The 15,837-nt window shown below is 33.5% G+C and overlaps 2 protein-coding genes and 1 pseudogene across 3 annotated transcripts; all 3 read left to right on the top strand.

The window, feature by feature from the left end:
- The first annotated feature begins 439 nt into the window (after nucleotides 1–439).
- On the top strand, nucleotides 440–7,108 carry LOC108841052 (MLP-like protein 328; annotated as a pseudogene).
- Nucleotides 7,109–8,786: 1,678 nt separating this feature from the next.
- On the top strand, nucleotides 8,787–10,242 carry LOC108839670 (MLP-like protein 328). The gene is made up of 2 exons (XM_018612427.2): nucleotides 8,787–9,052; nucleotides 9,712–10,242. Exons 1-2 carry the CDS (start codon nucleotides 8,866–8,868, stop codon nucleotides 9,978–9,980), a joined length of 456 nt encoding a protein of 151 aa, XP_018467929.1. The 5' UTR covers nucleotides 8,787–8,865; the 3' UTR covers nucleotides 9,981–10,242.
- A 2,397-nt stretch (nucleotides 10,243–12,639) lies between these two features.
- LOC108829836 (4-hydroxybenzoate polyprenyltransferase, mitochondrial) lies at nucleotides 12,640–15,623 on the top strand. Of its 2 annotated transcripts, XM_018603429.2 has the most exons (9): nucleotides 12,640–12,750; nucleotides 12,914–13,398; nucleotides 13,493–13,628; nucleotides 13,961–14,082; nucleotides 14,292–14,361; nucleotides 14,450–14,599; nucleotides 14,722–14,857; nucleotides 14,966–15,062; nucleotides 15,142–15,623. In XM_018603429.2, the coding sequence occupies exons 2-9, from the start codon at nucleotides 12,947–12,949 to the stop codon at nucleotides 15,209–15,211; spliced, it is 1,233 nt and encodes a 410-aa protein (XP_018458931.2). In that variant the 5' UTR covers nucleotides 12,640–12,750; nucleotides 12,914–12,946; the 3' UTR covers nucleotides 15,212–15,623. The 2 variants fall into 2 exon arrangements, with proteins under 2 accessions (XP_018458931.2, XP_018458939.2); XM_018603437.2 differs by having other exon boundaries at nucleotides 12,724–13,398.
- Nucleotides 15,624–15,837: the final 214 nt, after the last annotated feature.

Below are 15,837 nucleotides of genomic sequence, written 5' to 3'. Positions count from 1 at the left end.
CTGTCTTTCAGCCCAACAAAGTAATTAATATTACAAAAAGAAAAAAATCACCTTGAGATTCCATTAGAAACTCAAGAACAAGGACTCCAATGAGATTCCAGAACACTAATTTTGGTGTGATTTTATTTCTAATTATGCTACAAAATAACACTATTTCATCAAATTCGGTATTTATGAATAGTTTTATGAAATTTTGGTAAAATACTAATCACAAAATTTGGCGTTCATCACACCAAACATTAGAACCAAAAATTAGAAGTGTTTATATTAATATTAGTATTTAAATATAAGATTCTTAATTTTATTGGAAATTCAATCTAAAGTTTCTTAAAACATATATACACATATATGTATATTTAGAATTCCAACCGGTAGAACTTCCTATTGAAAATTTTCATATTTCATCGACCAAAACAAAAACAACAAGAGCGAAAGAGAAATGGCGACGTCGGGAATATATGTGACGGAGGGTCCATTAAACGGAACAGAGGAAAAATACTACACGAGGTGGAAGAGCGAGAACCATCTCTTCCCTAACGCCGTTGGCCACCACATCCAAAGTGTCACCGTTCACGATGGCGAATGGGACTCTCACGGGGGTATCAAAATGTGGAACTACACATTCGGTATTTATTTACTCATACCTAGGCCTGATTCTCTCTCTATATTGTTAACAGTTTATATATACAACACAACTGAGGTGAATTAGTTGTGACTTTTTTGTAGTAATATGGTCGCTACTAGTAGCTACTGAGATTTTGGAGGCTCCTCATGCTCCTCTGGACTCATGCGATAGTGTGCACGGTTGGGGAGAACTGTATTTGGTACCAGGTCTATGTGATGTTGAATGTCGCGAAGCGGAGGTAAACCCGCTGGCAACTCGTCCGGGAAGAGGTCTTCGAATTCCTGCAAGAGGTGAGAAAACTCAGGCTGACAAGAGACTGGTCGTGGTGGAGACGGAGTGACCGAGATCAAAGCAAATAGCGACTGTTCTTCTTGTACTTCTCGTTCAAACTGCCCTTTAGAGATGATCATCAAATTTGGTTTGGATGATGATTGTGGAGGAGTAGGTGTGATTACTGCAGCAGGTTCAGGTGAAGGCAAAAGAGTAATCTTGCAACCCTGAAACATAAACGAATTGGTGTTCGTCTTGCCGTTATGAATGACTTCCCGATCATATTGCCAGGGACGCCCGAGGATAATATGAGAAACATCCATGGGAGCGATATCACAGTAAAACTCATCTTTGTAAAAAGATCCGATTGAAAGAGAAAGCAGAGCTCGTTGAGAAACATAAACCTCAGCTCATGTTTGCATCCAAAGGAGACGATAGGGGTGAGGGTGAGCTTCCTGTTTGAGACCCAGTTTCCGCACTGCTTCTTCGGAAATCACATTCGCAGAGCATCTTGAATCAATCACAAAGCGGCAAATTTTGCCTTTTACCGTACACGTTGAACTGAACAGAGATGTCCGTTCCCATGCTTCACTTGTTTTGGGAGCAAAACAATTGCGACGCAGCATAAGGAACGTTCCGGTATCACCTGCGACTTGTTCTTCTTCAACGTCACCTTCGTCTTCATCTTCATCATATATAGGGTCTCCCATTAATTCTTTATCTGCTGCCAGTAATCCTCGACGACCATGAGTCGGACAAGCGGTCTGTATGTGTCCTCTTTCGCCGCAGGAGAAACATCGAAGAGCATTGGTCTGTTGTGGTCTTTTGTCATTAGCTTATGTGGTGTTGTTTGCAGGTCGTGTCCCTTCTGACGTTGATGCTTCCTGATTTGGAGGAGATTTTCTGTCATCGGTGGTTGATGTGGTCCGCGTTCTTGTATTCCCTGTCCATTGATTTGTGCTTAGTCGATTTTGCTGCTCGACAAGCAAAGCTCTCTGGCGTGCTTCAGAGACAGAACAAGGGTCAAATTGGTGAAGCATGGTTTGGAGTTGAGGGCGAAGTCCTACAATATAACGTGACACTAGCTGATCTTCAGAATCATGTATGTCAACCCTTGTTATCATCTGATAAAATTCCGTAGAGTAGTCGTCAACGGAACGTGATCCTTGACGTAAGTTATGGAACTTTTGAAATAATAAACGCTCAAAATTATATGGGATAAAGGTTTTCCTCATATGTTTTTTTAGCTTGTCCCAAGAGGTAATCTTCTCCTTCCCACGACGAGCTCGCGAGATTTTAAGCTGTTGCCACCATGAGGCAGCGTGGTTACGAAAACGGGTTGTCACCAACGGTACCTTCTTTAGTTCTGGAACTTCTTTGAATTCAATGAATTCATCAACAGCAACGAACCAGTCAAGTAACTCCTCTGGTTTGGAACCTCCATGGAACTCTGGGATTTCGAGTTTAATGCCTGACGTCCATCGTTGATTCTCGTTGTTCCGGGGATGGTGGTCGTGATGCTGATGATGCTGACCTCCATCAGCGAATGGATTGTCATTATCGCGGGCTTCTTCACGGTTGTCAAAGATGGGATTGTTGTGACGTTGTTGTTGTTGTTGTTGTAGCGGAGCTGCGTTTGCGGCGTTGGCGGCGAAGGCGGCTTGTACTCCTGCTTGAACTCCGGCTTGAATTGCTTCAGCCATTGTCTGGCGCATGTTATCTTGAAAATTCTCCTGAAAGTCCTCCAGGAACTGTTGCATCTGCGTCCATTCGTTTGGACGTGGTGCCATTGAAACCGAAGATCGATAATCACGACTAGAATCGTAATTAAAAGGTCTCTGATACCAACTAATGGAGCGGAAGTATTATAGTAACCGATAGATGCAAGGATATCGTTGAATTCTGAGAATGCCCGCTATCAATGTCTTCTTAAATCTGTTGAATTCTTAGAGAATGCCCAGAAGTAAGGATTCAAGAGATTTGTGTTTCTAAAACCAAAACCCTAAATTATATTAATCAATAGTGTAGAAAGTTGTGTCTCTTACAAATCAAGAGATCACCTTATATAGGTATGTAAAAACTAAAATCAATATCGAAAAGGAAACCTAAACTTTAAGTAGAAAAGGAAAACAAAGAAAACTTAAGAAAATGAAATAGAAAACCAAAACACATTAGGACTACAATGTATGCTACATCACATCTCTTCCTTAACGCCGTTGGCCACCACATCCAAAGTGTCACCGTTCACGATGGCGAATGGGACTCTCACGGGGGTATCAAAATATGGAACTACACATTCGGTATTTATTTACTCATACCTAGGCCTGATTCTCTCTTTATATTGTTAACAGTTTATATATACAACACAACTGAGGTGAATTAGTTGTGACTTTTTGTAGTAATATGGTCGCTACTAGTAGCTACTGAGATTTTGGAGGCTTAAACAATATATTAAGGATTTTAGTAATTTTAAAATAATTTGGGGTTATGTTCTCTTCTTATTAATCAAGGAGCAATTTTTGAGAGTAACCTTTGTTTTGTAAGTTATTTACATGTGTGTCATGTTGACGTGACGTCACCATATTCATTCTCAGCCCATTTTTAGATTTATCCTCAATTCACTAGAATAATTACATGTGAATGCCATTGTGATACATGTGAATAATCGACTTATATAATATAGTCTCATCGTCGAACCTAACCGAATTATTCGCATTCAATTAATGATGTATCCGTTTATAGCAAGTTAGCAACCTTAATTTACTGCTTTTAATTTCGTGTATTAATTTAATGCCACTAATTTATTGTCTTTAGTTTCGTGTGTACATTTGTAGCAACCTTTGTAGAGCGACTTTAATTTGGTTTCGATTTTGGAAACTACTATGATTGGCAATTATGATCCGTCCATAATAAATGAATAATCATTCCTTTTATGATTCATTCATTTTCAAAATAGACAATTATACTGTCATTCAAGGAGTGGCAATTATGAGTCAAAAAATATCGGGTATTAATTGCATAATACTAACGGAAATTTAAACTTGGTGCACAAGATCTAAAAATATATATAATGATAGGAGAGGTCATTCCGAACAAAATAAGTCGTGTACATGTAGGTGTGATGATATAAGGTTTCTATTACTTTTATTGCTTTATAATTCGTGTACATGTTGCTCCTTTTTTTGCCTGATAGCAATCCGTCTAATGGTTTCCAGGGTTTTAACCAGAGCATTTTCAAGCGAGAGACTAAGAATCGAAGTGGAGCTTTATCTTTCTAATTCACAGGTTTTTGTAATTCACATTTTTTATGTTTACTTTTAAGTATATTACTTTTATCTTTACCTTTCTAATTCACAGGTTTTTCTGCGAGAGACTAAAAATCGAGTTCAGACTAAAACCTCGAAGTTGAGCTTTACCTTTCTAATTCACAGCTTTACCTTTCTAAGTCGGTAAAAAAATACTGACTTGCTTTACCTTTCTAAGTAGATAGTTTTTTTTTTCAAATTAGACCACAAGTATCATTCCTTATTTCTTTTATATTTACTTTTAAGAATATTATATGCAGCTGTTTGTTACTTTTTGTTATTTTAATATTTTGATTAGCAGTTATATAATTTTGGTAAATGAATAGACTTGATTTTTTTAGATTGTTGTTTGTTGATTATTAGCTAATAATCAAGAATTTGATAATAGTCTCATTCATGGAGTACCAACTCAGAGAAAGCAGCCACACAAGATATGTTTTATTATATGATTTATATTTGGTGTTCATATTTTCATATACAAATGAGGACTGACCACATATTTTTTTAATTTATTATAATTGTCACACATATAAATAATGTGGAGAATATATATATAGAGAATATGAAATTTAATATAAGTAGGGAACTATATATATAGCATATTGTAAAGTCAAAAATATAGAAACTTATATCAAAGTAATTTTTCTCTATATGGAATTTCGGTTACCGTACAATTAAGCTTATCTTACTTGGTAAAACAATATATTTAAAGCTTCTTCACACAAGTTTGTCAATATTAATTGGATTTTTAATTTATGGAAATATATGAATATATGGTGGAGCATTGATAGTAATACATTTACTACTCAAAATATTCTCACGAGTTTATATCTTTCTTTTTTTAATATAAAATGAATAAATTCAATATTGGACTAACAATCTAACATATAATTACTTTTCCTTTATTGATTAATAGGTGAATACATTTATGAACAAATTCAAATTAATAAATATGTATCATCACTTTCTTATTAATAGGGAAGCAAAGTAAAAAAATAATCTTTTAGTTAATACTTATTTACCCCAATGCCATGCTGACATGTCAGCTCCACAATTCATAAATGTGGAGTGTTGTTTTTTTATGATTTTGGTATAAAATAGAAACTAATGATTTTTTAAGTGTTGTTTTTTATTAATAACAAAGAGACACTTTGATAAAATAATAGCAAAAGAGACGCAGCTATTCAAAATTGTTTTGTTAATAAAAGAAAAAATATATTTTATAGCAAAGAGACACAATTTTAGTTTAGTTTTCAAATTTGTAATTGTCTTTTTAATATCTTAATTTTCCATCTTATATTTTCAAAACGAAAGTAAAAATCTGATATTTTGAAAATTAGTATAACTTCAAAATCGAAAAATATTTAAATTTTATTTACTGACAAGTTAGTAAAAGAAAATATCCATATATATCAGCCCAACATATAAATGATTATATAAACAAACAAAATTGTAAAAAAATTCTATCATATATAAATCTTAAATTTGTCAATACAATATGTTTAATTAGAAAATAACTATTTATTTCGGATTATCTATAATCAAGGTCGTTTAAATGTTCTTTTTAATTTTAATTGAGTCGAAATAGGATCAATCGTAAACTACCGGTATTATGATCATTAGAAGACAGTAAAAATCCTAATATTTGAACCAAATTTTCCTGATACACAATTTATGTATCAAACTCTTTTGATAAGTTTAAATTAATTGTTTTATACCATACTGTTTGAATAGTTAGAAAAACTTTTTGACCAAGTTAATGATTCCACCAATTGTTTAAGCTTGGTACAAAATTTTGAAGAAGTTCTATATGGTAAGTTTAATTTAAGATAATAATATACTTTGTCACCAAGTCTAAAATTTCGATAACTGAAAACAACTTTGTTAAATATGTTTGTGGTAGTTATTGAAAATTTACATAAATATTGGTTCAATATATCACATTAAAATATGGTTTTTAGATAATTAGTGCGAATTATTTTAATTTTCCAAACAATCCGAAAACCTATCTATGCCTACTATATATATACGGTTTAGTTTTTCCTTATAAATACCATCGAATGTTTTCATAACCCTTAATCTATGATTATAAGAATATCAATGATATCTCATTTTAATTGTTTGATTTAAGCTTCTATACTTTTATATGTGTACCAAATATTTATACTTAGTTAATTATTCTACATTGAAAAACATAAAATATCAAATATATTTTAAACACAAAAACACATGTATTCAGAAATCATGAAATTTTACAATATAAAAACATAAATTTTAAAATAAATATTTCACCATGCGCAAAGCGCAGATCTTATCCTAGTTTATATTAATTTGAAAACAATTTGACCTAAAATTAATGTTTCAGTTAGCTATGCTCATGCACTAATATATTACCGCTATGTTGAAAATTTATCACATCATTGCATATGAATATATATGATATGAATCAAATTTAACATATGAACACATGCATATAAAGATGTAAAGCAGGAGATCTTTAAGGAGAAGAAGGAGATAGACGTTGAAAATAAAACCGTGACGGTTAGAGGACTTGAAGGTCATGTGATGGAGCAGCACAAGGTTTATGACCTCATTTTCCAATTTATTCCCAAGTCTGAAGATGGATGTGTCTGCAAAGTCACTATGATATTAAGTCAAAAAAAAAATCACTATGATATGGGAGAAGCTCAACGATGACTTCCCCGAACCAAGCGACACGAAACTCCTCAAGAGCTTGGTTGTTGACATGGAGGACCACGTCCTCAAAGCTTAATCAGCACCATCAGCCTCACAATCAATATCATCAATTATGTATCTGTGATCATCATCATCCCTATATGTTAAGTTGTTTTCAGTTATATATAATAAATGAAATCTGGTGGAAGTTAAGTAATTTCTGTATCGTCACCATAAATCCTTAGACAGATGGAGACTCCGATATCTCTTACAACCATACATGATACGCAGGGGCGGACCTAGCAAATGTTATAACATGTGGCCCTCCGTCTTAGATAAGAAAGTTCTTAACCAAATGTGCATGGGGCATAAAAGATTTAAATTACTGAGTTCCTCAAATCGTCAAAAAACTAGTGAAATTGTTATAACATGTGGCCTCTGTATTAGATAAGAAAGTTCTTAACCAAATGTGCATGGGGCATAAAAGATTTAAATTACTGAGTTCCTCAAATCTTCAAAAAAACTAATGAAATTTTTTTCTGCCCCAGCTACCTCTCATAATGGGGTCCAGCTAAATACTAGCAAACCCAGTCCGAACAATTTAATGCATGATCATGCCATGAATTGAATCGAATTCAATCATGTAATCTCTTTTCTATTAAAATATATAAAGTATGAATATTGATTGATGATCTGCAACAGTAAATAGAATTTGTGAAAAAATTTCTCTTCGTATATTGATAAACATGAGTTACCTGTGCTTAGGTATTTGATGCAAGTGAGAGCGATCCGAGACAGTTTCGTAACAGTTGCGAAATGTCATGACTGAGCACACTAGAAGTCTAATAAGGTTTGAATTTACAAGATCAGTTGGAAGGGGAGTTTCACTATAGCCCGTAAAAAGGGGAAAATAGTGATCAGCCGATGCAACAAATTTACAGTAGATCAATTTTGAAGCTTGAAGCGTAGAATTTACATCGACAAATTATTGTCTTTGTTGACCCAGTGGCAATAATGCTCAACTAATAGCGTAGGTGGGAAAAAGAAGAAGAGAAGTAAATAGACACCATAAATGTGGAGTTATTCTTGGGTTCACCCCCTAGGGTGAACTTTTAGGTTCACCCACCAATAGAAACTTGTCATTTTAGATTTAGTATTTTTTAATTAAGGAAATAAATAATTTGTCAAATTATATTATTTTTTCAAAATAAAATTTAAAAATAAATAAAAACAGTATATAAAAACGAATTAAAAAAAATTAATGTTGTCAACAAAACACTAAACTCTAATACTAAACCCTAAACTCTAATACTAAACCCTAAACTCTAATCATACACCCTAAACCCTTGGGTAAACCATAAACCCTTGGAAAAACACTAAACATGTTGTCAACAAAACACTAAACCCTAAACTCTAATCCTAAACCTTAAACCCTTGGGTAAACCCTAAACCCTTGGGTAAACCCTAACCCTTAGAAAAACACTAAACATTTGGATAAATTCTAAACTATAAATCTTAAACACTAAACTCCAAATCTTATAAATAAATATTTATTTAAAATAATCTTTATTGAGAACTATTGTTATTTTTATTTATTTAATCTTTTTATTTATTTTAAAAACATAATATAATTTGGCAAGTTATTTTTGTTTTTTTAATTAAAAGATACTAGATTTAAAATAACAACTTTCTATTGGTTGGTGAACCTAAAGGTTCACCCTAGGGGGTGAACCCAAGAAAAAGTCTTTTAAAAAACACACATTTCTATGAACCAGTTTTGCTCATTAATTAGCTAGTGTAGGTTTGAAAGGAAGAAGAAGAGAAGATTCTAGCATGCACGATCAATGATTAAAATAAAACGGTAAAACCCGTATTTTAACTTTCACGTTCACTATATAAACAGTAGCGAGGACCTGCATTATTTCATCAACCATCAACACAAAATAAACACGTAGAAGCTTTAAAAAAGAGAGAGCGAGAGAGAGAGAAATGGCGACATCAGGAACATACGTGACGGAGGTTCCGTTGAAAGGAACAGCGGAGAAACACTACAAGAGGTGGAAGAGCGAGAACCATGTCTTCCCTGACGCCATCGGCCACCACATCCAAAATGTCACCGTTCACGAGGGCGAGCATGACTCCCATGGTTCTATCAGGAGCTGGAACTACACATGGGGTAATATGTTTACTTTACTTTTCTCTCTTTTTTATCAATATATTTGATTCGTTACGAATTTACGAGAAGCATTAGTAACAGATGCTACAACGTTCAAGTTTTTTAATATCTGATTTTGCCAAAAAATCAGCATGTCAAAATGACTTTGAAAATATCTTATTTGAGAACCACTTCTTATCTTTTTTAGTTAAAAATTAAAAAATGATTTCTTATATTCCGTTAAGAATCATGTCATAATAACATCTAATAATCACGCTCTAATACATGCATGTATGAACTAGGATTCTAGTTAGCGAAAAATTTTGCTTCGAATTTATAACATCATGGATTAGTTCACATTAAACAAGAAAAAACGCAAACATAAGCAATCTATATCATAGCTAGTTGAGATATATAAAAATTCATCTAGATTGACTGGTCTAGTTAAATAACGTATTAATGTGAAGTGGGGGAACTAACTACTAAACTCTCTCTAGGGTTTTCATGCAATATGCGTGGTGTCATGACTTCAACAACATGCGCAGACTATTTAAATGAAACATTAATCAGCTGAAAATTGATTGTGAACCAATAATAACACATACACTAGCAAAATAGCAATGAATGATTAGTCAGATGTTAGAAATTTCATTGATGAACGTATATAAATGTGTATAAAGATGGAAAGGAAGAGATATTCAAGGAGAAGAGAGAGGTAGACGATGAGAACTTAACGTTGACGTTACGAGGACTTGAGGGTCATGTGATGGAGCAGCTCAAGGTGTATGATGTGATCTACCAATTTATCCCCAAAACTGAGGATACCTGTGCCTGCAAAATCACTCTTGTATGGGAGAAGCGCAACGATGATTCTCCTGAACCAAGCACCTACATGAAATTCGTCAAGAGCTTAGTCGCCGACATGGACCACCACGTCAGTAAAGCTTAATCATTTATATCACCACCATCATGATCATGATAACATTATCATGATCATCATCCACCTCGCCATCACCATCACCATCATCACTCTCTCGATTTACTTATTAGGGTATTTTCAATATAATAAATGCGTCTTGTACGTGGAGTTTTATTTCTATGTAATTGTTTGGTCTTGTAAGATGGTTTGATATGTTGTTTTAGACCTATGGTCAATTGGTCATCATCGAGTTCGATGTAATGATTGCTAAGAATAATATACGTTCTTGACTCATCCACATTTTTCAGTCTTCAATTAATTGCAATACTATTTCATTGGTAAATTTGGAAGAGTGTGTTTTCTTTTTCTTCTGTTAAATTAAATACTGAACGGCTGTTTCGATGAGATGCGGATAACGAAGAGTAGAACTATATTGAACATTAAAAAGTGATACATAACCGCAATCACGTGTACAGATATATTAAAAGTGCATGATTGTAAAATATATTGCGGTGACACGACCATAAAAGTGGCATGTGGCACCACCTTCAAATTAAATACAGCATCGGGGTTTCCAGGCACGTCAATTGTTACGTATCTAGCTAATCCGTTAAGTTATTTAATCTTATGTGTCCATGGCTGGCCCATGCATTATAACTACCCATCATCCAAAGAAGATGATATGAGCCCAAGGACATGATTAACCCCGTTTTTTAGTCGGAATTTTTAACTCATGACATTTTTTATATCTATATTATTATTTATGAAGTAATTTTGCTGATTTGTCATTCTCTCCATGATTTTAGTTAATTTTTTTTATTTGTCATATTCTCTATAAATAATTTTAGTATTTTAGTTGATAATTTGTCATTATCATCTTTAAATAATTTTAATGATTTATCTGATAATTTATTATTATCTCAAAAATAAATAAATTTGCTTATGTATCATGCTCTCCATAATTTTAGCTAATTTGTTTATTTGTATATTTTCGATAATTATTTTTAGTAATTTAGTTGATAATTTGTCATTATTATCTTGAAATAATTTTAGTGATTTATATGATAATTTATTATTATCTCAAAATAATTAATTTAATGATAATATCAAGTTTATATTTATATCATATTTACTTAAGTAATATTAAAATATTATATAGGTATTTATTTTATATTTGGTTTAGTAATCTTAAACCAATTCAATATATGTATATCACATAATTAGAATGAACATCTATATTTCAAATTAAATTTATTAGAACAATCAAAATAATTTCTGAAAGAATTGGTAAAAATTCAAAAATATTTATAGTATTATTTTCAAATTGATTTTTTCGCTCTATGTTAAAAACTAGAGAATTTAAAATATTTATTAACATTATTAATAAATAATTATATTGGATTTTTAGTAGATAATTACCCTTAAATTTAAAACAAATTTCATTAGTTTGATAATCATCATTATCTAAAAAGATTCTATATTATGTTATCTAAAAATATTTTACATCATAATAGTTTAAAAATAAATAAATTCATGTATATATTTTTATGAATATATGAATTTTTAAAGTTTATTTATGTATTAAAATATGTTGTATTAATTTAAACTTTACAAATACATAAACATTCTGATATTTAATTAATTAATAAATATTTCAAAAGCATGTTTAATTTATTATAATGGTTTTAAATTGATAATGTAACTATTTATATTTTGTTGGAAAATTATTAAGCCCGCAAATGCGGGCAAAACACCTAGTTTTTTATATTTTTGGCTAAGAAACATTTTTTATGTCTTTTATTTAAGAAATAATTTTTAATCTTTTTAATTAAAATATAAAAAAAGTTAAAAACCGTATCTTAACCGAATCCAAAAATTTAAGTTAAAAGACCGGAGAGTTAGTTATGGTCCCTCGAGAAGAGAAGTGGGATGAGGTTATCATTAGAGAACTTGTGGGTTGTGGCCTGTGGGATACCTAAAAACTAGGTCTGGGCGTTCGGGTACCCATTTGGGTTCGGTTCGAGTTTTTCGGATTTCGGTTCTATTTTGTAACACCTTCTAGGTCCCATTCTAGTAAATCTACAAGTTCGGTTCGGGTTCGGATATAACACATCGGTTTCGGTTCGGTTCGGTTAATACCCGAAGTAACCATATATCATTCGGATTCGGGTTATATCAGATCGGTTCGGATATACCCTAAGTAAAATCTAAAACTCAATAGAAAAACATAAAAATATATACTTATTTATATATAATGGAGTATTTAAAATATTTTTTTAAAAAAAATTAGATACTTATTGTTAGATATCATGTTGAAATAAACATGAAATTGAATATTTGAAGTACATATTTATGTTTTAAATATTTATATTATATATTAATTCGGACATTCGGATCGGTTTGTTCGGATATTTTTCGGGTTTTCGGGTTTTTCGGATTATCCATTCGGGTTCGGTTAATAACATTTCGGGTTCTGATATGTTTTATAACACCCTACAAGATCCATTCAGATATTTTTTAGAATTCGGATTCGGTTCGGATCGGGTTTTTCGGTTCGGGTTCGGTTCGGATTTCGGGTTACGGATTTTATGCCCAGCCCTACTACAAACTACAAGATATCCATCATACATTTGTCTTTTTCTTAGTGGTTCAGACTCAGTTTTCTTTTATGGGCCTAGTCAGATAGAATCACAGCAGCACAGGCCCATTAGTGTGATCTATCGGAGTTACTGGACAAGTCAAGTTTTAGCTTCCGAGAGGTGCTCGCTCCCTCCTCCACGCCGGAGTCGTTGTTTAACCGGTAAGCTTTTCCGTTCCCAAATTCTTCTCCTTCCGCCTCCTGTTTAAATCCGATCTTAGGCTCCTCCCTGTGATTTGTTGAATTTATCTAGAACCAATCAAAACTCATCCTCTGAGATTCGTCGCTTGACTTCACTCAAAGTCCTTATCTTTTTCTCTTGCAGGCAAACACTTCTTCTTCTCTCTCTCTCTCAAAGATGGCGTTTTTTCGCCTGACCCGCGTTTCACGACGGTTGTTGAAGTCATCCGTGTCGGCAACTCCATCTTCGAGCTCTGTTTTCCACTCTCAACAACAACATATATACTTGTCCAAACCTGTTACCACTACACGACATTGCATAAACCCTTTGCCTAAGTATCCTCCATGGAGTCATTACTACGATGTTTGGAGTAAAGGCACGGACTTTCATCGTGAGGAGAAGCTTCTCGGTGTTGGCTGGAACTATAGATTAGTATCTGGAATGTCTTCGGTTGTGGAAGGGAATCCTAAGAAGAAAGACGACGACAAGGAGAAGAAGAGTGTTGGTGTTTGTGTTAAGGAAGCTTCTTGGGTTGATTTGTATTTGCCTCAAGGAGCTAGAGGTTATGCTAAGCTTGCTCGTTTGGATAAACCTATAGGGACTTGGTTGCTTGCCTGGCCTTGTATGTGGTGAGTTGAGTTTATGTGTTCTCCTTTGAAATACTGTAGCTTAGAGATGAGTGGAGAGTTTTCTGAGTTTTTTTCAACCGTTTCTTGTGTATAGGTCAATTGCGTTGGCTGCTGATCCTGGAAGCCTTCCAAGTTTTAAAATGATGGGTTTGTTCGGTTGCGGTGCACTTCTTCTTAGAGGTGCTGGCTGTACTATTAATGATCTGCTTGACCGGGACATTGATACAAAGGTCAGTTTGTTTTTGTGGTACCTTAATTAGATAATTTGTTTAGATCCCTTTAGTATACTATATGTTAGGTTTAAACTATGGGTTCTGTGACTATGGTGAGAATAGTGTTTCTACTTTGACATCTTGAAGTGCTCTTGAGACTCGTATGTCGAGTCAAATTATGCCAACATTAGGTCTTACATTTTCTAGTAACACGTCTATTTTTGGGTCATTGTTTATCTGCGTATATACTGATTAACTTTGTCCAAGAAGACAAGACTTAAGATACTACTAGGTGCAGTGATGGGTGGGAATATGGTTTTGATTTGACGCTCAAGATTTTTTCTATCCAGGTTGATCGTACAAGATTAAGACCTATTGCCAGTGGCCTTCTTACACCATTTCAAGGGCTTCAGTTTCTTGGGCTACAGTTGCTTTTAGGCTTAGGGATTCTTCTCCAGCTGAACAATTACAGGTATTTGGAAATTTTGTGTGCCCTTAAAATCGCTTGTATGCAAGAGTTTGTTTCAATTGACAAACATATATGGGTTCACCAGATGTAAGTAAATTTCTGAATACACAATAAGATCATGACTTCCCTTTAGTTTTTTGCGTTTTTAATTTCTTTATTTCTTTCTTTCTAGTTGAGCTCATTTCAATTCTTTTTTTGTTGTACTTGTGCAGCCGTGTTTTAGGGGCTTCATCTTTGTTACTTGTCTTCTCCTATCCACTTATGAAGAGGTTTACATTTTGGGTAATTTAAATCTATTCTCAAATTTAGTCTTATATATTTTTCTTCTTCCGTCTTTTTTTTTGATCGGTTCTTGGATTCTTATTTGCAGCCTCAAGCATTTTTAGGTTTGACCATAAACTGGGGAGCACTGTTAGGATGGACTGCAGTTAAAGGAAGCTTAGATCCAACTCTTGTACTCCCTCTTTATCTCTCAGGAGTCTGCTGGACCCTTGTGTATGATACTATCTATGCACATCAGGTATTTTTCTCTTTGTTTCTTACAAGTAATTTTTCAAGTTGGCATGGAGGTTTTTTGCTTGAAACTATTTTGCTTGTTCACGAGCAAATGTGAAAGAATGTGTTATTATTGTATGTAACCAGGACAAAGAAGATGATGTGAAGGTTGGTGTGAAGTCAACAGCACTTCGATTTGGTGATAATACAAAGCTTTGGCTAACAGGATTTGGAACAGCATCCATGGGGTTGCTTGCACTTTCTGGACTGAGTGCAGATCTCGGTACTCGATGAGCTTTACAACAATTCTTTTTGTGATTCTAAATTCCATCTACATCTTTTTTTTTATTTTATTTTGTTGTTGTTGGTTTTCTTGCTCTAATTGATTAAGGGTGGCAATACTACGCATCGCTGGTCGCTGCATCAGGACAATTAGGATGGCAGATAGGAACAGCTGACTTGTCATCTCGCACTGACTGCAGTAAAAAGTATGGTTTCTTTCTTCTGTCTGATTCCAATATTCTTAGAAAGCTAATGTACCTTTATGGTCTTTTGATGTTTCCACAGGTTTGTGTCGAACAAGTGGTTTGGAGCTATTATATTTAGTGGAGTTGTACTCGGAAGAACTTTTCAGTAGAGATCTCTCTGTTACTGAATGCTCATGAAGCTGCTCTCGGAGTACGGTTCACCTATTCCTATATATGAAAATGTAAGTAGACTTTTGCGAGTGAAACAGAGGACATGGTTTTGCTACCAAGGACAATGTGCTCTCACCTTTACAAAACATGGAAGAAGTCATTGTCAGATAAGCTGAAACTTGACTCTTCTCAATAGTTTCTGGTTCTGTTAATAGAAAATGGGATTCATGTCTTTGTTTACAAGGAGGTTTTTTATCCATACTCATTCAAAGCGTTGACAAAGTAACCCTCTGTCTGGACATACTCATTCTTGCTTTGAAAAATAGTTGTAATATCAATTATTTGTAAGTTACAGGATTATTTTCCCCAATTGTCTAAAAGATTGCAAAAAAGTAAAGATATTTCACAAAATTGATTTTCTATTTTTTTTAGTTAGTGGATGTTAATAAATGATATAACTTTAGTTGTTATTGATTGAAATCTTTAATTTTTGTATGTACTATTGGCTGGTAGGTATAAAAAGTGTTTATTTATTTATTATGCTATTAGAAACTATAAGAAACATTACAAAACGATATTACAGTCGACTATTCTACTTGCTTTATAATTCATGTCTGACTGTATG

This window comes from Raphanus sativus, chromosome 2 (assembly GCF_000801105.2).
Source record: "Raphanus sativus cultivar WK10039 chromosome 2, ASM80110v3, whole genome shotgun sequence".
In the NCBI taxonomy this organism is placed as follows: domain Eukaryota; kingdom Viridiplantae; phylum Streptophyta; class Magnoliopsida; order Brassicales; family Brassicaceae; genus Raphanus; species Raphanus sativus.
This window is presented reverse-complemented; position numbering and strand designations above follow the sequence as displayed.

Excerpts from the sequence above, each read along its gene's own strand:
- LOC108829836 (XM_018603429.2), top strand. The coding sequence starts at position 12,947 with ATGGCGTTTTTTCGCCTGACCCGCGTTTCACGACGGTTGTTGAAGTCA. Across the intron at positions 14,362-14,449 it reads TGAAGAGGTTTACATTTTGG|CCTCAAGCATTTTTAGGTTT; the intron begins GTAATTTAAATC and ends TCTTATTTGCAG. Across the intron at positions 15,063-15,141 it reads CGCACTGACTGCAGTAAAAA|GTTTGTGTCGAACAAGTGGT; the intron begins GTATGGTTTCTT and ends ATGTTTCCACAG.
- LOC108839670 (XM_018612427.2), top strand. The coding sequence starts at position 8,866 with ATGGCGACATCAGGAACATACGTGACGGAGGTTCCGTTGAAAGGAACA. Across the intron at positions 9,053-9,711 it reads GAGCTGGAACTACACATGGG|ATGGAAAGGAAGAGATATTC; the intron begins GTAATATGTTTA and ends ATGTGTATAAAG.